At 40.2% G+C, this 23,697-nt stretch overlaps 3 protein-coding genes across 17 annotated transcripts in view; all 3 read right to left on the bottom strand.

Moving 5' to 3' along the window:
- rimbp2a (RIMS binding protein 2a) overlaps positions 1-11,842 on the bottom strand; it is a 61,868-nt gene extending 50,026 nt beyond the window's left edge. For 4 of the 15 annotated variants that reach the window (XM_079659548.1, XM_079659540.1, XM_079659542.1 and 1 more), the window contains exons 1-3: positions 11,644-11,842; positions 6,984-7,127; positions 669-812 (exon numbers count right to left, since the gene is read on the bottom strand). In XM_079659548.1, the coding sequence (XP_079515674.1) occupies positions 669-812; positions 6,984-7,127; positions 11,644-11,688 (333 nt within the window). In that variant the 5' untranslated portion in view covers positions 11,689-11,842. Of the gene's footprint in view, positions 1-668; positions 813-4,402; positions 4,472-4,840; positions 5,949-6,983; positions 7,128-10,480; positions 11,179-11,198; positions 11,498-11,643 lie in introns of those variants that run through there. The other 11 variants (XM_079659546.1, XM_079659555.1, XM_079659547.1 and 8 more) reach the window with 9 other exon arrangements.
- Positions 11,843-12,378: 536 nt separating this feature from the next.
- Positions 12,379-16,557, bottom strand: noc4l (nucleolar complex associated 4 homolog). The gene is made up of 15 exons (XM_079656793.1): positions 16,361-16,557; positions 16,097-16,217; positions 15,814-15,920; positions 15,412-15,519; positions 15,098-15,247; positions 14,869-14,971; positions 14,732-14,766; positions 14,594-14,644; positions 14,380-14,491; positions 14,183-14,243; positions 13,819-13,929; positions 13,448-13,611; positions 13,174-13,256; positions 12,864-12,977; positions 12,379-12,719 (listed from the first exon to the last, which is right to left on the bottom strand). Exons 1-15 carry the CDS (start codon positions 16,511-16,513, stop codon positions 12,600-12,602), a joined length of 1,593 nt encoding a protein of 530 aa, XP_079512919.1. The 5' UTR covers positions 16,514-16,557; the 3' UTR covers positions 12,379-12,599.
- A 722-nt stretch (positions 16,558-17,279) lies between these two features.
- pus1 (pseudouridine synthase 1) lies at positions 17,280-19,924 on the bottom strand. The gene is made up of 6 exons (XM_079660889.1): positions 19,572-19,924; positions 19,115-19,341; positions 18,828-18,965; positions 18,430-18,532; positions 17,638-18,341; positions 17,280-17,530 (listed from the first exon to the last, which is right to left on the bottom strand). The coding sequence occupies exons 1-6, from the start codon at positions 19,633-19,635 to the stop codon at positions 17,498-17,500; spliced, it is 1,269 nt and encodes a 422-aa protein (XP_079517015.1). The 5' UTR covers positions 19,636-19,924; the 3' UTR covers positions 17,280-17,497.
- Between the last annotated feature and the right edge of the window lie 3,773 nt (positions 19,925-23,697).

Below are 23,697 nucleotides of genomic sequence, written 5' to 3'. Positions count from 1 at the left end.
CTTTAAACCGTTTGAAAATTCTGACTGCTATAGCATGCAGGTTCTCTTTACTAAAACTAATGTCAAGCCATAGAGGATTATAACAGAAGCAGCCATTATGTTATGTCAGTTCCCCTTTGGCAGTCTGTCCACACTCCTGCAAATGGGCGTGTTGCCAAGACAACGACTCGCACACCTTGCCATCGGAGACCACCTGGGGGAGGCCTCCAAAGGACTAACCACACAAATGCATGCATGAAAATACATAGGGCAAGGAAAACACACATGACCCCACAGGCCCCACACACAACACTCCCAAGCACTAAACACACCTAAGCATTTTACACCACATTACACATGCCCACATGTCTGCATAACAGACCAATCAGAGGGAGTATATGTACACAGGCCCATGCGAGTCACACCGCTACCTCTGCGTCCTTGAAGAATAAAAGCTGCAACAGGGACTTGAATAAAGTGAATCACTGAACTCCTTACATACATACTGTCACGATAATCACATCTCAATGTTTTCAATTCAAAAGGAGATTTATATGTACAGTATATACCCACGGGCAGGCAAAAATACATGTAATTCAAAATGGTTATAGTAAAAGAGGGTGAGGGACGAGATTGTGTTCTTCAGAGAAAAAAAGACAAAAGTGTGGTGGTGGGAGTGGAAAGTTTACCAGTTTCCTATACTGCTGTTTCTCTTGGCGTAGCGTGGCAACCTCAAGCCTGAGAGCTCTGTTTCTCTCCTCCAGCAGTCGAAAACGGCTCACATTGTGGACCAAGTGTCCCGTAGCTTGCTGGGAGGAAACTTCATATCTACTCTGCAAGAAAAAAAGATGAAAAATATATGATATTTGAATTTGAATTTTTGGGTATAATACTGTTCTTAGCATTAAGCTTAGCTCTGCCTTAAAACATCATACAACCATGCTTAATGACAATTCATACATGCTGATGCGAAACTTAGCACTTATCATACTCACTATGGTAGATTTGCAGGTAAGCATTATATTTGCCAAAAAGCAAGAACTGCTGGATTTAAGGTGATTAAAATGTATAATTCATTTTTCATTCATCCTTAGTGAAACAAAAGTAAGACCAGGTTTCATGGCAAACAATTTCATTCAAACACATAAATGTGAACCTACATTTTAAAACTAGGGGATTATACATCATTTATAGGGCAACCTCTCAATAAGATGTGGCTATATTTGACTGGATACATAAAACACTAGCTTGTGGAAAAAGCCACAGGCTATCTAAAATACTTTGCATCACTTATCAGGGCTCCATATATATCTGTACCAAAATCACTAGGCAATCCATCCAATAGATGTTGAGGTAATTTAGTCCACACCAAAGGTGGTTCAGAAGACGAACACACAGGCAACAATGTAACATCAGGAGCAATGGAGCACACGATTAATAAAAGTTATGAAAGAGGACATAGGTTGGCTGTCAATCTTGCTTACAGTGATGTGCTCGGGCTTTAGTTCCATCTCGTGGGGTCAGTCACGGGAAAAGGATTACCAAGCCTGAAAATGAAGCTGCTACTGCAACAGGTTTTGAGGCTCAGCAGGATTTGCCAGTCAGTGTTTTTCTCCTTAGAAGTTTTCTTGATGGGTTAGAATGGCCTTTGAAAGTGAATTTTCACTCTGACGCTTGAACCCTCCATGGAAATAAACTGCATATCTGTAATAGGCAGTCTGGAAGCTTCTATTGGGGTCTGTGAACAGTTTCTTGTCAGTTTTCCCTAGCAGGGCAAATATTTGTACAATTTGATGGAACTTCGTTTAGCTTACAATTGTTTTGTTTTGGAAAATAACTGCTCTGCTGTCAATCTTGTATTCAAAAAAAATATTCCAATCACTTTGAGGCCACCAGAGGGGCTGCAGATAGAGGAACTGAGCAGCTGTTTTGCTGAGGCAAGTGGGAAGTCGATTTAGGATAAATCCGTGTAAACTCTGCCTGTGGCTCCTGAAATTAAACACCCTCCAAGGATGTACTGCTTTCATTTGGTCTGTATTCTTTTCTATGAATTTAACTAAACATTTGATTCGATGTTCTGCTCCAAAAACTCTGCTTTTAGTAATACAAATGTATGAAATGGGAATATTTTGGAGAGCAACCATCTGAAATCCCAAACGGGGTATAGTCCTCCCATTTGCCTCCTGAAAAACCACACTTAGCCAGCCTAGCCACTCCAATATTACCAAAGCTATACAAAGGGAATACATTACCACCAATTGAAAGATGATTTTTCTCTATCCCTCTAAAATTCAAATGACATATTTCCCATTAGGAGAATAAAAAAGGGTACCAATATCATCGCATTGTTCATTTTGAGCTCTTTTTCATTGTTGGGACCCCATAACAGACCAAACCACAGATGGTTCTAATATCAGTTTATATTACTCTGATATATCAATTAGCATGTTAGCAGAGTGTTTGGTATCTTGTCAGGCACACAAAAGCACTTGCACACACATAAATAACAACCAGATCCCCTGACTGCAGGCCAGACTTTCATACACCACAAACAAATAAAAAAAACAAAGTTGCAAGCAATATGTCTGATAACACAGACAGCCAAAGGCTCCAAAGCCAGTATGATGGAGCTGCCAGGCAGACAGAAAGACAGCCAGATACTGTACACCTGCTAATGCAGCAGACCTGCCAAGCACACAAGCATGCAGATAGAGCCACCAGTGTGATGTTGTGGACTCTCCAAGAACAGACAGAGAGAGAGATAGACCTGCCAACCAGGACTGTGTGTTTTCCAAACAAACAGGCAGACTAACACATTCAGTCAGCCTATTTAGAGTGAGATATTAGGCCATATGGACATCCATGTGAAGTGATTTGAGTCATTTAGACCAGAAAAAAACACTAGGGCAAAGCATGAATGGTTATCACTATGGTAACCTGACAACATGTGGTTATTAGAAAATTACAAAAATGACTTTTAGTTGACTGGACTCTGGAGCAGGTAATGGTACACATCCATGCTTATCAATGCCAGGTTGAGATATCTAATGGCGACATGATAAGTTGAGCCCCAAATCAGTCACTCAGGCAGAAGCTGTGACCAGTAGCAGGTCGGGCAGCGTCCAATTGTGACGTCCACTTGGGAGACATCATCCCTGTAACGAGGGAGCTGCTGAAGCTGCTCCGACTGGAGTTCTTTCAGAGTGGGGAATCATGACGCACTCATGTGCTCTGGGGCCACAGGAAGTACTGACAACATCTTCTGCTAAATGTGAGCTGGGAGGGGAGGAATTCAAAAAGGGACATATACTGAGCCATGCATCCACTCCCAAAGATGTGTTGTCATACAAACACTTTCTGAGTGCCAGTCTTTTCAATCCAGTGTGGATGAACAAGTAGCACACTGCATCACATAAGAAAAGTTCAAACTATTATATCACTGGTGACCATACGAAACCAAAGACTCTTCCATTTCATAACAGTAAAGAGGGTTCCCTGTTCGCCTGGTTTATTATGTTAACAGGCTGCGTTTTCTTCTTGGGTTTCATGGACAAACTTACTAGTTACATTTTTTTTTTTGTCCATTTCACAAGTTGCTCTTATCCAAGCACGGTATTTCCTTTCAATGTGTTTTAATCTAATTGAGTAAAGCTTGTACATGCCAAGGGGTGAGTTACAGGTAAAACATTAAATGAGCCATAAAGGTGTTTTTTGTTTAGTTTTTTTTTAAAGGGAGGGTTGAGGCAGCAGAATTGCCTAACTGACTTGCAAACCTGCTCTGAAGAAATCTCGACTACCAAAAGCGTTGTGATTTTTTTTTCTTGATATAACCTCTGGTCAGTGTGCTTAGTCTCTCCTATCCCATCATTTATAATTCCAGCGCTCAGAGGAAGTCTACAATGTTGAACATTTTCCCACGTATTGCCCAATGACTTGCATACCACTGATGACAACACCATGTTGCGTACACTCTGAATAGATTATCCATTTAAAACTGATGATTTGGAGGCGGGGGTTACTTTATTAAGCAGTTTTCAATCATTTGGGTGGTTATTAAGATGTTACATGTATACTTATGCAATATGGGCTTTTTAGCACTTTATGCTGTGTACAGTTAGGCTTCTTCCACTTTTTAAGTAAATAAAGCAACTTCTTTTTTATTTTTTTATTCATCATGGACACCAATAAACACATGTGTATTATGCAATGATTCACTTCATAATTTCCTGAGATTTGTATGGTATTTCTGCTTTGTTGGATGACTTATGGTGGAGGGCCACAGGAGAAAGGACAATGATAGCAGCATGTGGTGGCTGGCTTTGACCCAATGGCATTGTGGTTAAATGGCATGTGCTCAGCCAACAACTCGACATCCCAACGTAATCTTATTTTGACTAGGCGTGATTTAAATAGATTGCCATACCGCCATCTGGTGTGCAAGTGAATTACTTGCATCAGTGCAGCAGTCAGCCATGTATGTACAGCTATTGACCTGTTAATAAACAGATTTAAAAAGAAAATCAGTTTAAGCCCATCAAACTACTCCTATTCAGAATTAGTGATGTTACAAATGTGGTACTCTTTAATGGATTTAGACAGATTGTAAAAAATCTAGAGTCAACCAGATAGGAGGAAAATGATTGCCAATCATTCTGCTCCTCATAAAGAATACATGTAATCTCTGCTGTTTTACAATGCATTACATCTCTAAGAAACACAGCAGCATGCAGAGCATTGTATTGTATTGTGTTTTTGGATAAAGAAAAGCAACAGTATCATACAGTCTAAAAAAGGGGATGCAGACAGCAGTGTGTCAAAACAGGTATGTTTTTACTGACACAAATAGAGACAATGCCCCTACCTTAAAGGCAATACCCTTTTTGTCCAAAAATGAATCTCTTCCCTTCCGGTCACATCCCAAACTGGCAGTGAAGGCGGAGGTGCTGCATCCATGCGTATGCACGTGTATGCCGGTGCAGCAGTGCCTGGAGTTGCAATGAGCGTTTCTGATCTGCAGCTTTAACAGCTCTGCGGTTTGTATGGCACTGTAACAGGCTGGAAGTCTCTCCCTTACAGTGATGGCAAAAAGAGCTTTAACATTCCGCTCCCTTCTTTTTCGCTGCTTCTCGCTTATGCGCAGACATGTGCACGCCCTGTCCAACTGACCCAAAACGTCACATGCAAAAAATTAAATACATGCAGGGAAGCTTTCCTTTGAATGGATTGTGGAAATCTGTTGAGCAGTGATGTGTAGATCATTACATCAGAGTTTATTTTCTCTGATAACATTTACTAAGCAAAGCAGATCACAGTCCAGCATCCACTTATCTCCTCTGCATCTTACAGAAGATAATGGTTTTCTGTTTTTACTGATAGAAGCAACAATACATACCTCGCTCCATCCTCCATGTATACACATATCGTATTATACCGTCTCATATTTTCACTATGTTTAAGGCATTCCTTGTTATTGATACCTATAACTTTCCTCCAGCATCAATCAAATGTATACTATCATGTTCCTGGAGAGACCTTTAGATAAACCCACCTCTGTTCTCTCTTCACCTCTCCTGCATCCCTGGTCAGAGGACTCAAATTGAATCTGTGTGGTGTTTGAGTGGGGTAACATCAGCATCATGCACTCAATGTACTCAGTGGATATGCGTTTAACACCGTGGACGGGGGCACAGGACAGTGAAGAGGACAGAAAGAAAGAGACACGAAGTGTGCGTGAGTGAGGAGAGGAAGCACAACGTACGCTCTGTCCCACTCTGTTGCTTAGCAACACTTGCTGTTCCCATGCTTACTGTAGACTCATTACTCTCGTAGTGAATTGGTTTTCGAGCATGACATGGAGCCATGTGAAACCAGGGTTTGTGCCTGGATGGAAACTGGATGAGGCAGAAATGACCCCTTCAAATAACTGATGAATGTGTTATTTTACTAATAAAACAGGCTGCCACCTCTAACTGATGACACGTCAATTTGAGAAGTATGAGGTTCTCTTTTGGCCATATGAAGGGCCAAAAAACACTTTTTTATGGCACGTTTTACACAATCACATTTTCCAGCAACATTACAGAAATACAGTTTCAAAGAAAAATAATTAGTTGTATTGCTCTTGTATTGTGTGTACATCTCTAATTAAAGTGGTTGCAGTAAAGTATAGAAAGCATGTGACAGTCGTTCCTTTTGGGCTGCAGACCTGAATCCTAAAATGCTATGCCAGTTGCCAACAAGACTACCAAAACATAATACAGAACGATTTAAAACACACAACAGGGGACAGGTGTGCATTTGTTAGGGTCGGATGAGGTGAAAGATTACTGAAAACGGATTTGTGGTCAAAAAACCCAAACTGTCTACTCTACAAATGTAAAGACGGGAGGACATTCAGTAATAACAATGATGATCATGTTTGAAAACATCATTTTGATGCATTTGTAATAGCATGACTTAGAAAAAGCTCATTCCAGTTATAAGATATTCAAATCAGGCTTAGCTTTCACAACATTTTTTATTATTTTAATAAGCTTGCTACACTAAGTGGCAATGTACGATGATGTCCAAAAATGTACGTCAAATGCAGAACTCCATAATTGTTTATTTGTATAAAAGCATTTATAATTGTAGATATCTTTCTCAATTGGGAAAATGGGTAATGCATGACTGAGCTATCCGTTTTTCTATCTTTGCTTAAACCAATCTTAAGACCGTTTAAATAAAGGATTAAATAAATCATGTGTATCCACATTGACGCGTTTTGATTATCTTTATGATTAGGGTGAGCAGATGTTCCTTTTTCCTAAAGACAGTCTATTAATGCGATCTTCTCCTCGGAAGTGGACCAATAACCGTGGTTTATGTTACATTAACAGGACTTTTTTATCATGGCAAGAAAATAAACTCTTATAGACAAGATCATCATTAGAGGGCACATTTCCCCTCCTGAAGTTTGTCCGTGTCGGAGTAACACGGGCCTGCAGAGTGTGTTAGCACAGTACCTTGCACTTGGCCAGTAGGTGATGATTGTGTTTGTTTCTGGCACCGATGATAGCCAGCTGTCTCTGGATCCACTGCAACTCCATCTGAGACCGCCTCAGCCGCTCCTCCACGTTCGCACCGGACGTGTGATCCCGCATTATCACCTGCCAAACACACACAACCAGATTACACATCCTGAAGCCACACACACAAACCTCACATCTCCACACACACGAAAACCAAAACAGAACCTTTGTACACACAAACACTCAGTATTTATATCCAGTCCATCTTAATTGCTTAATGAGTGTTTCAGATTCATACTTTTACTTTTGTAAAACAACTGGACTTCCGCACGTATTTGTTATACTTTTTCACTTATAGCTATACTTTTTTCCTACTTCATTACAATAGCCAATTAAAATATGTATTACTTATAATGGCTTTAATTTATAAAGCACTTCATATTTGCATTCAAATCCCGAAGTGCTAACATCGTAAAAAGAATAAAAAGCAATAAATAAAAATAAATAAGTAAAAAGAATAAAATAAGATAAAAGGGTGATAATAAATAAATAAAAGGTCTAGGGAAAGGCTCTATTGAAGAGGTGGGTTTTGAGGCCTTTTTTAAAAACCTCCACGGTCTGTGATGCTCTCATGTGGTCGGGGAGAGCGTTCCACAGACTGGGGGCAGCCGAGCAGAAGGCCCGGTCTCCCATGGTACGGAGCTTAGTCCTCGGGGGTTTGAGGAGGTTTGAGTTGCTGGAGCGGGTGGTCCGCACGGAGGTAAGGGGGGTGAGGAGTTCCTTGAGGTATGGAGGGGCTGTTCCATAGATACACTGGTGTGTGAGGACGGAGACCTTGCATTCGATCCTCAATTCCACGGGGAGCCAGTGTAGTGACTTCAGGATGGGGGTGATATGATCATATTTGCGCACCCTCATCAGGATCCTAGCAGCGCTGTTCTGGATGTTCTGGAGCCTCTGGATGCTTTTCTTAGGGATCCCGATGAGGAGTGCATTGCAGTAGTCCAGCCTTGAGGAGACAAAGGCGTGGACTAGCTTTTCCGCGTCAAACAGAGTGAGTGAGGGGCGGAGTTTGGCGATGTTCCTGAGGTGATAGAAGGAGTTTTTGCACAGCTGTTTAATGTGGGCCTCAAAGGTCAGATGGGCGTCCATTTTCACACCCAAGTTGGTGACTGTTGAGGAGAGGGTAATGTCCTGGCCGGAGAAGGTGATGGTCGTGATGGTGGATGACCGAACCTGATGTGGGGTGCCAACTATAATGGCTTCGGTCTTGGAGCTGTTGAGTTTCAGGAAGTTTAGCTTCATCCACGCCTGTATCTCCTCCAGGCAGGTAGTGAGTGTGGGTGAAGGCAGGGCTGCATAGGAGGTAGGGTTGATCCTGAGGTACAATTGGGTGTCATCAGCGTAACAATGGAATGATACTCCATGTCGGCTGATGATAGAGCCAAGGGGGAGCATATAGAGTGTGAAAAGGGTGGGGCCGAGAACTGATCCTTGAGGGACACCACAGGTGACGTTGTGGGTACCCGACTCTGCCTCACCCAAGGAGACGTACTCTGTTCTCCCGGTGAGGTATGATGTGAACCAGTCAAGGGGAGAGTCAGAGAGTCCGATGGTGGAGTGCAGACGATGGAGGAGGATGCCGTGATCGACGGTGTCGAAAGCTGCAGTGAGATCAAGGAGGATGAGGAGAGAGGGAGAGCCAGCATCAGCCGTCATCAGCAGGTCGTTGGTGACCCTGACCAGGGCAGTTTCTGTGCTGTGGCCTGAGCGGAAACCAGACTGGAACTTCTCAAATAGGTTGTTGGAGTTTAGGTGGTCCTGGAGCTGAGCAGCAACTATTTTTTCCAGCACCTTTGACAGAAATGGAAGGTTGGAAATGGGTCTATAGTTGGCCAGGACTCCCGGGTCAAGGGAGGGTTTTTTAAGACTAGGTTTGATGACAGCGGTTTTTAGGGCAGAGGGGACATGGCCAGACTGGAGAGAGAGGTTTGCGATCTTAGTGATCATGGGGCTCAGGGTGCAGATGTACGATTTCACCAGAGCTGACGGAAGGGGATCCAGGACACAGGTGGAGGGCTTCATCCTCCTAACGATGCCCTCAACCTCTTGTTGAGAGATGACCGTGAAACAGCGAAGAGGCTGGGTTGTCTCAGGCTGTGGGTCAGCAGTTGGAACTGGAGGTGCAGAGGGGCTAGAGAGGATGGAGCGGATGGTGTCAACTTTATTTTTGAAGAAGGCGGCGAAGTTTCTACACTGCTTCTCAGTGGAGTCGGAGTGTAGAGGACTTTGGGGTTTGAGGAGGTGGTTTATTGTGGAGAAGACTTGACATCAAAATCAGTTTTATCATGCATTTGATATTTTTCAATGGGATTTAGATTTGTTTCCCCACAATCTTCTGCCCTTTTATTTCGGTAGGCTACCATCAAAGTAAAAAATCCATCAACCCAAAATGTTTTCATTTACAAAATCGCCAGCATCTCAAACTAAATGTAAGAATGAACATTATGTATAACAAAGGCAAAGTTTATCATTCACAGAATAATTCTAGAAACATCTTTTTTTCTTTAATACTATTCCAAGCAGGAACTCCAGAAAAACTAAACAAATCGACTGGACAAACAAAACACTTCTTTGGCACTTACTGAACAATTCCTTCGACTTCTTTTATTAAATTACATGATCTGTTTGTTAGTGTAAGTATACAACTAATTCCTGACAGCAATATTTTCCAATCCAACATGCTGCCCCATGCATTAGTAGGTGCTGCCTGGTGATTGATAAATACATGTCTGTGTCCATGAGTATGAGTGTTCAGTGAGAGAAAGAGAGAGCCTCTCAGTTACATGAGAGGATTACTGTATCACAACAACACAATGACAGGGGGAGTGTGGAAAAAGCATCAGATTTTATCAGTCACTGCTAAATCCACACACACACACACACACACACACACACACACACACACACACACACACACACACACACACACACACACACACACACACACACACACACACACACACACACACACACACACACACACACACACACACACACACACACACACACACACACACACACACACACACACACACACACACACACACACACACACACACACACACACACACACACAGTTTGTGCAGTTAACACCAGAAGGTTAAGAAGGTTAATGCTGTTCGTACCCCAGGAGATTTGACTTAGAGTCTACTGCTGCATCATAATAAAACACTCAAACCACTGATATCAGTCATCTGTGGTCCTCTTTTAGACTAGTGCACTGGAATAAAAAGGAACTTCAAAACAAGATCAGACAAAAACACAACTTTGTACCTCGATACTATCAACAAAGTGTCAATAACTAATGCACCAAGAAATACAAGTTGTTTGTTTTCATACAGCAGCATACAAAAACAAATGCATCCATCTTCCCCTGTCTCTCTCAGAGCTCCAGCCAATTGCTCAAACAGCTTTCCGTGCTGACTCACCTTGGACAGCTTTCATTTCCTCGCAGGGGATAGGAGGAGGAGGACAGACACAACAAAAATCAACAATACAAAGCTCAGGAGTGCTGTAGATTTATGCAGAAATGTCCCATCCTGGCAAACCATCTATGAACCTGCAGTGGTAAGCATCTCTTGAACAGATTTATCAAGTTGAGAGGAGGGTGCAGTGCGTACGTCGTTATCCGGCCTGATGGGGTTTTTCATTTGCCAGTTTCCTATTAATTCCTTCAGCCCATTACAATGATTGAGTTCCTGATATCTCTGTTGTTCTTAGTATGTCTTATATTTACATCTAAAGAAAGAAATACATAACTTTTGTAACATCATGTAGTTATAGCTTACCATATAGGCCATATAAACATATAGAAAAGTAGCTTAAAAAATAGTTTGGGATCTGTGCTCCAAGTTGAATGCACTTTGTCTGCAGTATAGTCCGGGAGAACTTTATCAGACGAAACAAGGTTCATCCAAAAATCAGGCTTTGGCTCCCGGACTAGTAGAGAAGTATCAGCAAATGGAGAATAACAGCAGTTTACATCAGTTAAAAATGACAAAAGGTAAATCTAGGGATATGATGAGACTCCTGAAAATCAACCCTACATGTTTAGAAAACATATGTATACACATTGCATACATTGGGATAGTTTTTGGTGTGTGCAGGACACGTAAATCATTGCAAATTACTTTAAAAGGTTGTTACCCATTCAAGTGACGCTCGTCGGTTTCTCTCATCCTCTTCACAGTGACCTTCTGTTCTGCTGGTTTTTCAAACCAGTTTCCCAGTTTTGGAAGAGTTTAATGCCATTTATTTGCCTTTTATTCCTCTATAACGATACTCCTTCGAAGAAAAATAAAAATATAGATAAAGACTCCAACACTTAAACGGAAACCTATGCATAAGAATGCAGCTCTCACTGCACTAAATTAACAATGAAAAGTGTTTCCTCTTTAGCATCCCAACGTAGGCTGCGTGCTTTGGACAGCCGTTCCCTGATGAGTTGCTTTTTTCAAACAGTTATGATTCAGTTTCCTCTCACAATGTTCTTGTCCCAGAGGCTACCTGCTGTGTGTCCATATGGCACACTTCACAAGAGGGTGGAACATGAACAGGAGAGGGAAAAGAGCAAATAAGGCTAACCTCTTACCTGTACGAACGACGAGGCCTTATGTTGCGTGCTTAACGTTAGCATACACTTATCCGTAAGCTAGGGAAATATTTGTAAAATTGAAAGCTCCTAAACACACACGTTCACAACAACAACAATTTTCCAACCTGGGAACAATAAAGTATATCTTATCTTCGTGGTCAATCCGCACATCACGTGCTGCCACTCAGAGCATGGCTCGCCTACCTATTTCCTGGCTAAGCAATCAACCTGGATAATTGAAAACACTTTTGCAGTTGTGCAGGGCCTTTAAAGCTACATTTAGCCACTTTTCTTTAGATAAGGTTAGACAGGTGGGCAAAAAAAAAATTCAGATTATGTATTGTTTCTGGCCACCTAATATGTAGAAATCCGATATTAGGCTGAATTGCTTAGTGGTGTTATAGCAAAGACAAATGGACATCTGCAGTAAAAGGACCATAAAAAGTATCTTGAACAGGTAACCAAGCACCAAAGAGCTGCACAGTTGGATGGTTAGAGTCAAGTCAATTATATCTATAAAGCAGAATACCCCAAATTTGCCTCAAGGGGCTTTATTATCTCTTCAGTTTAAGACATATTTTGTCCATTGACTCTTGATTCAATAAGATAATAAGAAAACCAGACCCCACCCACCCACATTATCAATGACCACATTGGCCAAACAACAAAGAAATATGATTACAACCAGATCATATATGTAATATACAAGTCATTAAATACATATCCAAGAGATTTCTTTAAAACATTTGATTTATTTACCATGAGCTTTGAGATTGTTTTAATGGTGTACAAAAGTTACACATCAACAATCATGGACAAAACCCCAGATCAAATGTATTTGTTGTTCGTCCTGGTGCAGCTGCTGAAAATGGTCTTGTGGAGTCTTGTTCATGCTTCCTGGTCCCAGAAATGAATATCATCCTCTGAATACAGCTCCTTGTATCAAATGTGTTTCAATACAGACAGAAGTGCTGTCCTAACACATTTCCCCCTCCTTTTAGCAACTCTGTTGCAATTTCAAACTCCAGTGGGATGTTCTTGATCTGAGACTTCTTCAGGTCTCTTTCCATCAGCTGAGGATGAGAACATGGGACACATTACTCATGCTATTCAGATAACCATAAGTATACGATGAGTGTTAGCAACATAGTTAACTTCCATTGAGTTGCACTTATCAAGATGATGTCATTGTTATCCTTAAGTTTGGAATACGTCACCTCGTGTGTTGTTATTTCCAGCACCTCGTCGATGTCGTCCTCTTTTCCTGACAGAGGTGTGTTGATCGCCATAGCAGCTTTGGCCACATCTGGATGATAATGCTTCTGCAGTGTCTGTAGAGAAAGAGAGGGAAATAATGTAAACTTCCAATTTGAATTAAGTGAGCTTTTATTAGCTTTCTGAATATGATATTTATCTCCTTTAAATCAACATGACAAGAACCTTGGCTGACACTAGTCATAGCTCAGTGGTAGTCAGGGTCATGCGATATTCATTAGTGAATCCAAAATCATTACTTGCTGAACACACCTTAATCTCCCACAAGCTGCTCTCTAAGGCACGACACTGAACCGGGTCCTCTTCATCCATCAGGTAGGGGTCTTCCAAAACCTCTGTCATTATGAATGGAAGCATACATCAGTTATGTCCTCGTATTGTAGAAGAACATTAAATGTCACAACAAAATGATTTGAATTGGTATTAAATATAAGGAACTGGACTGCAAATCTGAAACCCCTGACATTTTGTCTGGTTATAAACAAAGGAAATTCCAACCACAGGCTTGAGATTGAGTGGCACTCACCGCCTTCCGTGGTGGGCTTGTGAATCAGGACTCTGCAGGATGGGTGGCGGCGGATTAGGTTGTAGATGAAGGGCAGCACGATGAGGAGTGCTGTGGGCGGAGCTGTGAGAGCCAGACGAGCCAAGCGTTTGGCGAACGCAGCCACTAGGTACACTGGCAAGTGACTGGAGGAAATCAAACACATAAATGTAACTAATGCCATATGTACTTTTTGAGTTTTTATGGTGCTAATCTAAAATGCGGTGTAGGACAGTATTAGTTTACCAGTTTAAATATCCCAGCTACCGTTTTAATCACAAAACAAACAACTATAGCTGGTTAAAATGAGGGTAAAAAACACTAAATGTTTAGTTATGGATAACTGATCTTACCTGGAGCTAAGGAAGACGTTAGCTAGGTGGAAAAAGCGCGCTCTGTACTTCACGTGGAAAACAGAAGGCTCAAGCAGATTATACAACTTCTTGTAGAAATCTGGGTAATCTCTGCAAAAGAAAAACGCACACAGCGTATATACTACTTTATTAATGTCATTCAAAAACACCACAATTCTTCTACATTCTTCCACAGTAATGACATTTACATGTCTAATATGTGTAATATGTCATTATAAAGCGCTTTGAGCACCTCTAAAAGCGCTCTAATAAAAAATGTAATGCATTATTATTATTATTATTATTACATTACTCTGATTAATGTGAATTTGCCAAATCCTATACCATTTAATTCAATACTCACAGGTTGTGTTGATGTATGAGGACAAAGAGGCCATTGAGGGCCAGCAGGCTGATAGCCCCACCTGTTAAAAACAAAAATATCATATAGTTATTACCATCAAAACCCTATAGAAATTTGAGTCAAGTATCAAGACGTAAAAATGCAATTTTAGTTAAATTAAAGTAGTTGTAGTCTCCACATTGAATTTGACAACTTACCGACTTCATAGGCAGCAGTCAAGAAGTCAATCATCAGTGTGGGTTTACTCATGTGGGGCAAGATTGAGTCATGGAGGATCACCAAGATCTTTTTATACATGTTACTTGGCAACTACAACAGAGAGATGAGATGGCTGTGTCAGAGATGTGTACATGGAAGAATACATTTTGATAATTTAAAAAAATGCATGACTGTGCAAGAGTTTTACAATACCTTATACTTGAGAAAGCCCAGCCACATCCTCTCAAAGACACGCTTGTGTTCCTGCAATGAAGTAGAACATTTAAAGTGATATTTAAAAAATAATTTGGGTTAGTTATGTGACTGTCTGGATCAAGTTATTTTACTCACATTCAGTTTAGCTGCTTTCCAGTCCTCATGCTTATCTGAAGAAAAGAACATCAGTTTAATGACCTACCTCACATTCAAAACAAACAGTGGATCATCAGCAAAGAATAATCTCTTTCTACAGCATTGCCATTTCTCACCTTCTTGTTGGACCATAAAGTTAGTAAGCTCCGACTCCTGGCTTGGTATACTGATGTTGGACATGAGCGTGAACACATTGTTCTGAAATATGGGCAACAATGCCTGAGAGGAACGAGACAACAGCATTTAACATACCAAGTAATGATAACATAGTCAAAAGCGTCACAATAAAAGCAAAATCAAGGACGTCTACGGCAGATTGGCTTAGTACTGAAACATTTCTCTTACCCCTTTGTTTTTGTCCATGACTTTGCCCACATTCTCGCGGATGGAGCTCATGACATAATAGCGCACATCCTCCATCTCCAGGAACTCCTGGAATCTGGAGATCAGCAGGGAGTTGTCTGTAGTTTTGGACAGCAGTCTGTCCACCACTGACTGAAATGATAACACAAATATCAGAAGGCTTATGACGAAAAGTTTGATGTTTTTTAAAGCATTTTGAAGAAACAGCTTTATTTATTTTCTATGCAAATTACATGGAAGAACAGATAATGGGTAATAGTATTCCACCACCTATATTTTGTGTCACAATATTTTACCTGGAGGAGTTCTCTTGGGAAGCTGTAGTGCTCAGTCCAGTCCAAGTCCTCAAGAGGATGCTTTCCTTCTGCTGCAGCAAACTTCATCAGGCAGCACAGTGCAGTCTCCTGTATTCAGAGAATAAAAAACTGAAAACTTGATTTCTTTCCACCTGTACTTTCTCTGTGATAAATATAAGAAAATAATCATGGGAGCTGTAAGAAGAAACCTTGCTACACACATCTCATTGTGCTTTTCACTTTAATCTGATCCCTCTCTTATGCGTTAGTCTTGAGTAAATATGTGACTAAAATAATTAACAAAAATAGGGACCCCTACTGCAGTGTCTGGTCAACTAATTGTTTTTATTTAAAGCAGCACAAGTCTTTGTCAAGTCTGTGTGGGCACCGTTTCCAACTCACCTGGACTCCGAGGAGATCATGGCTAAGGTGCTCCAGCAGCAGCTCCACACAGCTGTTGTAACGGTGTCGCATGAACATTTGGTACTTTTCTTCAGCACTGCTCTCTCCTGAACCAGGAAGCAAACAGACAGACACAATTATTTTTGAAACTGTAATGGGAGTCTGTAATTGTGTTATTTCATATGTACAGACCCAGATCAGCAGCTACAGAGTGAAACATGCTTATATCCACATCATTAGTAGCTTTGGCGTTAATTATGATGCATTTTCAGCCTGTACTCACCACTCACTGCCTCCTCTTCTCCAGGCAGTTTTCCCAAAAACAGCTCTTTCTTCTCCAACAAGGTGCAAAACAATTTGCTGCAGGCATTGACAGCACTGCCAACATCCTTCTCTTTTTCAGACTGCAAATACAGGGGAATACACATATTCAGAGTATTGTTTTAGTAACCTAGAGAAGTAGCATTCTGCTTGTTAAAAACACAGCTAGCTAAACCAGCATGTATCCAGTCGGGGTGCTCAGTGTGATATGGCTGATTATATTTACCTCAAGGGCCTCAAGGATGTCAAAAACGTCGTTGGCATTTTTTCTGCTCTCAAGTATAATCTCGACTTTGGCATTGAGGTCAATTTTTGCTTTTTTAACACTCTTCTCTGCTGTTTCTGCCAAACTCACGTTGCGTCTTTTGGCCGGCGCCATGATTAGTTGGAGATGCTACGTTCACGTAACATTTGAGGAATGGGACATTCTTTTTTACAAACATTAAAGAACATCCTATAAATGTTGTTGAGGAAAGATTTTGATAAATGATAGAGTACATTAAAAACTGCTGTATTATGCGTTACAAAATATATGTTGTTTTATAATGTTATGTTTTACGGGCGTTTGATAAAGTACGGCAGTTGAGTAGGTCTTCTTAACTGTAAACCCACAGGTTCTTGAATGCAACATTAATCCCAAGCACTCAACTGTGGTGTTGCCTCCTAGTGTCTGGAGGGTAAAGTTCTACATATCATCCATGATACATAATCACCGCTAGGGCAAAGCTTTAAAATGTACATCAAGTGCCTCAGCTGCATTTTGTCAACACAATACTTTCAGTTAAAAACCTATGTTTAAAAAGTAATAAACTACTCTTGATATTATACGAATAGATTATGTATTTTAATAGTGATGCTCACGTTCCTAATTGTAATACTGTATATGGCAGTAAAATGGAATGAACATTTAAGGTTCACTTAAAAGTTTATCATTTAATTTACAAAAAGAAAAATAATTCAAATAATCAGCACAATGAACTCACACATTAAGATGCTTTACAAATGGGAAGACAAAGGGCATGAATATTTTGCTACCTTATGAAAATATTAAACAAAAGGGCATACGATGTGTCTAACTAACCACACAAGAGTGCTTCCGCTTTACTTTAAAATACATTCTTGCACTAATGGGGCTGAGACACAGGTTGGCAGGGCATCTGCATTTATTAAAGGTAGGACTTATCAGGAAAAATATCAGGGTACAATCAAGAATACAGAGGCTTTATTATGTTGTTGTTTGTTTAATAACATATGTAAAAGATAAGCAGAATTAAATCCAACAAAAATAGTCAATCAAAAACTTATTCCAAACAAATGAGAACGTTTTGTTGAGAAAAACTCTTCTTTCCGCAGACTGGGGTACCTAATCCGAGGCATTCCCTTCTTCTCCATTGTCCTGGGGAAAGAGAGCAAAATGAATATTAACATGCAACAAACAAACTTTTAAAGTCAAAAATGAGGGTTTGAAATAAATGAAGCTAGTCTAATATTTTTTCCATATACCTGTTTCTGGTCCTTGTTTTTAGTGTCAGTAGCTTTGGCTGAAGCCTCAAAGTCATGGATATGAAGCGTTGACATCCAGCTGACCATGGAGCCCTCATCACGCTCTGTTTCAACAATGCTGGGGTAGATGTGAGCCTCCTTAAAGGCCTTGACCGCCTCCTCCTCTTGGTCCCACTCCAGACGCTCATGCAGCCCATCCCCTCCAAAGCGTTTGTTGTACCGGTCAAAGTGAACCTTTTCCAGGACCAACCCCAGCCCTGGAGCTTTGGGCACATCCACCTTATCCTGTCCCCAGCTCCGCTCAATCACATCCTCCTTCGCATAACCCTTTATCACCGCAATCACCAGGCCGATCATCTTTCGGATTTGGTGCAGCATGAAGCTCTGGCCTTTGACAGTGATCACTGCAAACTGAGTATTGTTGTTGATAAAAGGCTCTCCGCACGACATCTCTATGATGTACCGACGAGCACTGGGGTCAGTTGCAGCCTTCTGAGAGGTGAAGTTGTGGAAGTTATGGGTGCCTTTGTAGGAAGCAAACAGACGGTTCACCCTCTCAAGTGTCTCTGGCTCAAGCCGAAACGCTGCTATGTTGCCAATGTCATTGTCTTTTGGGGAAAAGGCCAGAGTTGGAAGCATGTAGCAGTATGTACGAGCATCACAGTTGTTCTTGGAGTTGAAACCCTGAGTCACCCGTTTGAGTCCTGTTAGAACAAATGTAAAAAGAATGTTAGAACACCTCCTTTTAGCTTCAATTAATAAAACCAAAAGTTATAAGAACCAACGACTCACCGAGCACTCTGATCTGCGGTGGCAGATGCTCATTGATTTTTTCAATGATGTCTTCCATCAATCTCACCTTAAGAGACACCGCTTGGCCAGCTGCAGACACGCCCTAAACAGATTAAAATAAACAACTCAGCTCAGATTTCATAATAAAAGACCAGTGATGTATGATTGTACTGATTATTTGCTTTATCAAATATAGTATAAAACTGAGAAAAGCAAGACATTTCGACATTTTAACTGTTGAAAAAACAAAACAAAATAGTTGGCATTTTTTGCAGATTTAAAACAACATACCTGACAACAATGAGAGGGAGAACAATACAGTGGATATCTTAAATGTTTTCGTAAAATGTGCTTTTTTGGCCTAGTTATATTACATTAACTCCTGCCATGATATCTACCTTATCTGTTCTGGCACATCTTTGGAAAGACATCTTCTTCATGTCATCGCCATGGTTTTCAGGAATGCAACCTGATTTAACAAGTGAGGTGACCAGCTCATCTTCAATGGTCCTAAACTGAGTAGCTGTAGGATTTCTCTGAAACACAGTAAACAATTCATATTTGGCAAAAGTTAATAGAAATGTACTTGGAAAATAGAGATCAAGCCAAGTAGCTATAGTGTAGTTATGGCAATTTAAAAAAAGTAAATAGAATAAGATATACAAGCACAAGCTACTGTATGTACCTGCATGCCATAGTATCCCTTCCCGGAGTATGCCAGGAGGAGGACAACTTTCTTTTTGGGATATTTCTTTTCATCTTCAGTTGGTTCCTCTTCCGCTTTTAATTTTTTTGTAGCCTGCAGCTTCTCAGCAGAGTCTTCATTTTCTTCATTGGCTCTTTTCAGCTGCTTGGCTGTCTGCTCATCTGTGGATGCTTCACTCATCATGCAAAATAACTTACAAAGGCCACCTGTGAGGAAAGCACAATACATTCCATGATTAAGTGTAGCAATAACACCACTTCAGTAAAAGCACATTCAGTTAAACATTAGTTTAGCTTTGTTAGCTTATGTAAGTGACGGACGATGAATTTACAAAAGGGTTACTATTGCGAACAAAAGGGGTATTTAAAAACACCACGTGAACTATGACTGCAGGCACAACACATTCACTCACATTGTCTTTGTTAAGTTAACTCACCGTTTCTCTCTCGCGTCAGTCTGTGATTGAATAAGGCACTTAACAGTTGTCGGGTTTTAAACATGTCCTGCTAAACTCTGAAGCAGCTAAAGGATGCAGACTGGCATCACAGCCGGACTACGGAAGTTACCGATCAGCATGCACAAAATATTCGGATATAACTTCCGCTGACGAACAATACTGTCTCCTAAAACGTAAATAAGCCGTCTAACTATAACTGTTATGCCTATTATCATAAATATTTACTCATGAAGTGTAGCTGTATCTAACAGTCCTGTAGTAGATGCGGCAACATTATACACATGGCCAATGTCTTCTTCTTCTTCTTCTTTCGTGTTTATTGGCGGTTGGCAAACCAACTTGTAGGTGCATTACCGCCACCAACTGGACTGGAGTGTGGACAAGAGACTAAGCAGGAAACAATAAACAAAAAAACAAAACAAAGAACCAAAACTCTAGATTATTTTAAATGTATCAATTTCTCTTAGAAACTTAATAATCTCACAATATATATTGCCTGATGTTTTCCCTAACAGTCCTGATAGCGACAAGTCATATAATTTTGCTTTCTTCAGTGTCTGGAAAAACACATTTCTCTGAGTACTATATTTCCCGCAAAGCAGTAAAACATGATCAACAGTTTCTGGCTGTCTACAGTGTATACACTTTCCGGTTGGATGCTTTCCTATTATACTTAATGTTTGATTGAGACCTGTATGACCTATTCTTATCCGAGAAATGACATTTTCCTCCCTTCTTTTAAACCCCACCTTCCTTCCATCCCCCACATACATTTGAATTTTATAAAGATGTCTTCCTGTATCACTAAGGTCCCAATGATCTTGCCATGTTGTTTGTGCATATTTCTGTATGAATGTTTTAACCTCCGCTTTACTGAGTGGAACTTCTATGTCTATGTTCATACTTCTGAGTGTTTGTTTGGCCAGAATATCCACCTGTTCATTAGCCTCCATACCAACATGAGCAGGAACCCAGATGAAACGAGTTGCTATGCCTTTGATTTGCATTTTATATAAAATTAGATATATTTCATTTATTATGTCCATTCTAGATGAAGATCTACCCGATCGTATACTCGATAGTGCTGAAAAGCTGTCAGATGCAATTACACTATTATGTATTTCTTTCTCCTCTATCCATTTCAATGACAGTACCAATGCCAACAACTCTGTGGTGTATACTGACACATGGTCTGTTACCCTTTTCTTGATACGTGTATTACTCACTGGGATGTATACTGCTGCCCCTGCACGCCCTGTCTCTGGATCTTTGGAACCATCTGTAAATATGATTGTTGAGTCTGAGTGATATCTTGCAAAATAATTCTGGACTATGCGCCATACTGGTAGTTCTTTCTTTTCCTTTAACTCCCTTTGTATATTGAGATCTACACTTGACAATGGGAATAACCAGGGTGGAATGGACGAGATTGGAACTGTGGGGCAATACTGTATTTGATTCAAACCTATACTTGCTGCTTTAACATCGCCAATCCATCCAAAACCTGTTCAATGTGACTCATTGTGCTCCCAGCACATGGCCAATGTCAACTTTAACCCCTCGTGTAACTATCGCGAGACTCGTCCTGTTCTCACTTTTGCATACGTCATAGTAGAACTTGTAAAACCAATGAAAATAAGTCATAATACATTCTTGATGTAGCCTCTCTGTGGAAAAAAGGAAAGCATGCATCCACTTTGTTTGCAGTCTTGTCCTTCTCTATTTTTATTTTAAACTCAGCATAAAGCCAACTCTCACAAAACTGCTATTTGAAGTCAGTTTAGCCTGATACTAAATGACTGATGTTCTCATTTGTTTACATTGAGTAGACAAATAACATAAATGACTACGTAGCCCTACACCACATTCACTACATGTTCACAAACAACAATTAACAGAGAATGTATATAAAACATGTAATAATATAACTGACCACTTGAGTGCGGCAAATTCACATGAATGGAGTTATCCAGCTGCTTTGGAAAATCTTCAAACGGCAATGGTACTAAACCTGTTTTCGGTAAACGTATTTTCGGTAATGGTTTGCAATCTAATCTGAATGTCATAGTCATATGTCAGAGACTGAATGAGATTTCTCCTCAGGTGGGTTTCAAGGACTACTAAATAGCCAGAACACACACTGAGCGTTATAATTAATAATGTTTTGTACAAGGTAAACCATTTATGGTATTTAAGGTTTACTAAATGTGTTGTTGTACTAAATATGTTGTTGAATAGCCTGCCTGTTTCTAGAGGCTTACAAAGACTTCTCCTCTTGCTCAATTACCTTATTCAAGACATCAACTGGATCTTCATACAATTCAAACAAGCATATGTCATGATGAATATTACAAGATAAACAACATAAGCCTTTCTTCATCGATTTTAGTCCACGAAAAGCGCTACTATATAATTTACAGTAGCCACTCATCATGGTGTGCTGTGACTCATGTAACCTTAGTGCATGTGTGCGAACACCAAAGTCAAAGTCTACAGTGGCAGGTAGAGGTACCGCACTTCCAGAGCAAAGAGGCATTTATTTATTTATTTTTCAAGAACAAGGGATGCTGGGTACCAAGAGGCTAAACGTTTAACCATTTAATTCTGGGATGTGCACATGCACTTTTAGGGAACCTTATAAGGTGATCAAATAATTTTGTGCTGAAAAGCCAAACATAGGCATGAGATGGAAAAGGGCCCCGGTTGCCACACGGGATATGACATTTGGTGAAGACTTGCAATTCAGAAGATACAGTTTTCCAGGATAAAAACAGCTCATAGTATTTTTGTGAAATTAGCATTGCTGTACATAGCCTTCCATGACAGTAGCAAACAGTGACATGGATAATAAGTGCCCAAAATTAGAAGCCATGTCATTGAGTGAAGCAAGAATCTCTTTCCGTTGGCAATGGTAATAGTAAATGTATGTTATACCACTTAAATGTCCTTAATCAACCCACATGTGTAAGGTTAAAATTAAAAGAGTATCTCAACGTGGTGGATATATAAACAAACATTTTCTTTTCAGTAAATAAATATGTTGTTGATGACCTAGAAAACCTTGGGTGAAAGGTCAGTGGTGTCTTATCAAACTAGAAGAAATGTGCATCAACCCCCTGGAGCTAGTCATAAACAAAGCCTGCATTGCTTTTAACATCTGTGTCCTGACATTTCTCCTTTGACGTCGAAAAGAAAGAAGTATGACTTGCAGAGAAATCATCCGATATCCAAAGAGAATGAACTGGCTTCACAGTGAGCAACTAAACAAGCTGTCCAAACAAACCTGAACCTTCCCGCACAACCTTTTGGCCACAGACTTTGCTAGCACATAAACATCCACAGCAGAACCTTTATCAGATTGGACTGTAACTCACTCTCTCTCTGCACTGCCCACACATATAACACAAAATAATGAATTAAAAAACATCCTCACTGTCAGCTAAGAAATCCACAGCTGCTGATGCTGTTGCCCTGTTGGCTGAGTTATATAAGCTGTGGAACAAAACAAAAACGTATTTGCCAAATGTGGAAAGGGAATGGTGTGATTTTATTTGCAGATGAACAAATAATAGAATATGCTGCATATGTATCAAGTCGTAAGGAGAAAATAAATCCCTTTTGACATTTATCTTTAATTTCAACTAGAGCTGATTAGTTTTGACTCAAGCTACATCTCTGCTGAATGATTTTTTATTCAGGCTCAAAAGCGGCATGTGTGTTGTTCTTGTTTTTTAATTGTAATAATGCAACAAACTAGAAATTAGATATTGGAGTCCGAGGAATAACCGCCCTATTTAACATTTAGCAGAATGTTAGATATATAAATTTTAGTTGTGCGCTTCCAAAAATATATCAAGGCGTTGAGATATGAAATATGCATTTATCTGACCAGCTTTTTTGGTTGTATTTGATCATTTCAGGTTTGGAAAGAAAATCATAAAACATCGTTTCATCATCTTTAACTTTCCTACTGAGCACGGTTCTTGTTATCAAAGCATAACTGATTAAAGTATCACAAAAACAAATCTGGGAATGGTCTTCGAAGACAGCACTTGTTTTTGAGTAAGTCATTATTTATTGGAAGACAGAAGTACTGTTAACTGAA

The sequence above is a fragment of the Notothenia rossii genome, assembly GCF_949606895.1.
Source record: "Notothenia rossii genome assembly, chromosome: 11".
In the NCBI taxonomy this organism is placed as follows: domain Eukaryota; kingdom Metazoa; phylum Chordata; class Actinopteri; order Perciformes; family Nototheniidae; genus Notothenia; species Notothenia rossii.
Note: the sequence above shows the minus strand (reverse complement) of the source record. Positions and strands in the feature narration are given on the sequence as shown.

What these genes read in the sequence shown, in the direction of transcription:
- noc4l (XM_079656793.1), bottom strand. Translation starts at nt 16,513, where the DNA reads ATGGCGCCGGCCAAAAGACGCAACGTGAGTTTGGCAGAAACAGCAGAG. An exon ending in TGGGCTTTCTCAAGTATAAG is followed by an intron (nt 14,492 to 14,593) that starts GTATTGTAAAAC and finishes TCTCTGTTGTAG; the next exon opens with TTGCCAAGTAACATGTATAA. An exon ending in CTCATACATCAACACAACCT is followed by an intron (nt 13,930 to 14,182) that starts GTGAGTATTGAA and finishes TTTCTTTTGCAG; the next exon opens with AGATTACCCAGATTTCTACA.
- pus1 (XM_079660889.1), bottom strand. Translation starts at nt 19,635, where the DNA reads ATGTTTAAAACCCGACAACTGTTAAGTGCCTTATTCAATCACAGACTG. An exon ending in AGGGATACTATGGCATGCAG is followed by an intron (nt 18,966 to 19,114) that starts GTACATACAGTA and finishes ACTGTGTTTCAG; the next exon opens with AGAAATCCTACAGCTACTCA. An exon ending in AAAACAAGGACCAGAAACAG is followed by an intron (nt 17,531 to 17,637) that starts GTATATGGAAAA and finishes CTCTTTCCCCAG; the next exon opens with GACAATGGAGAAGAAGGGAA.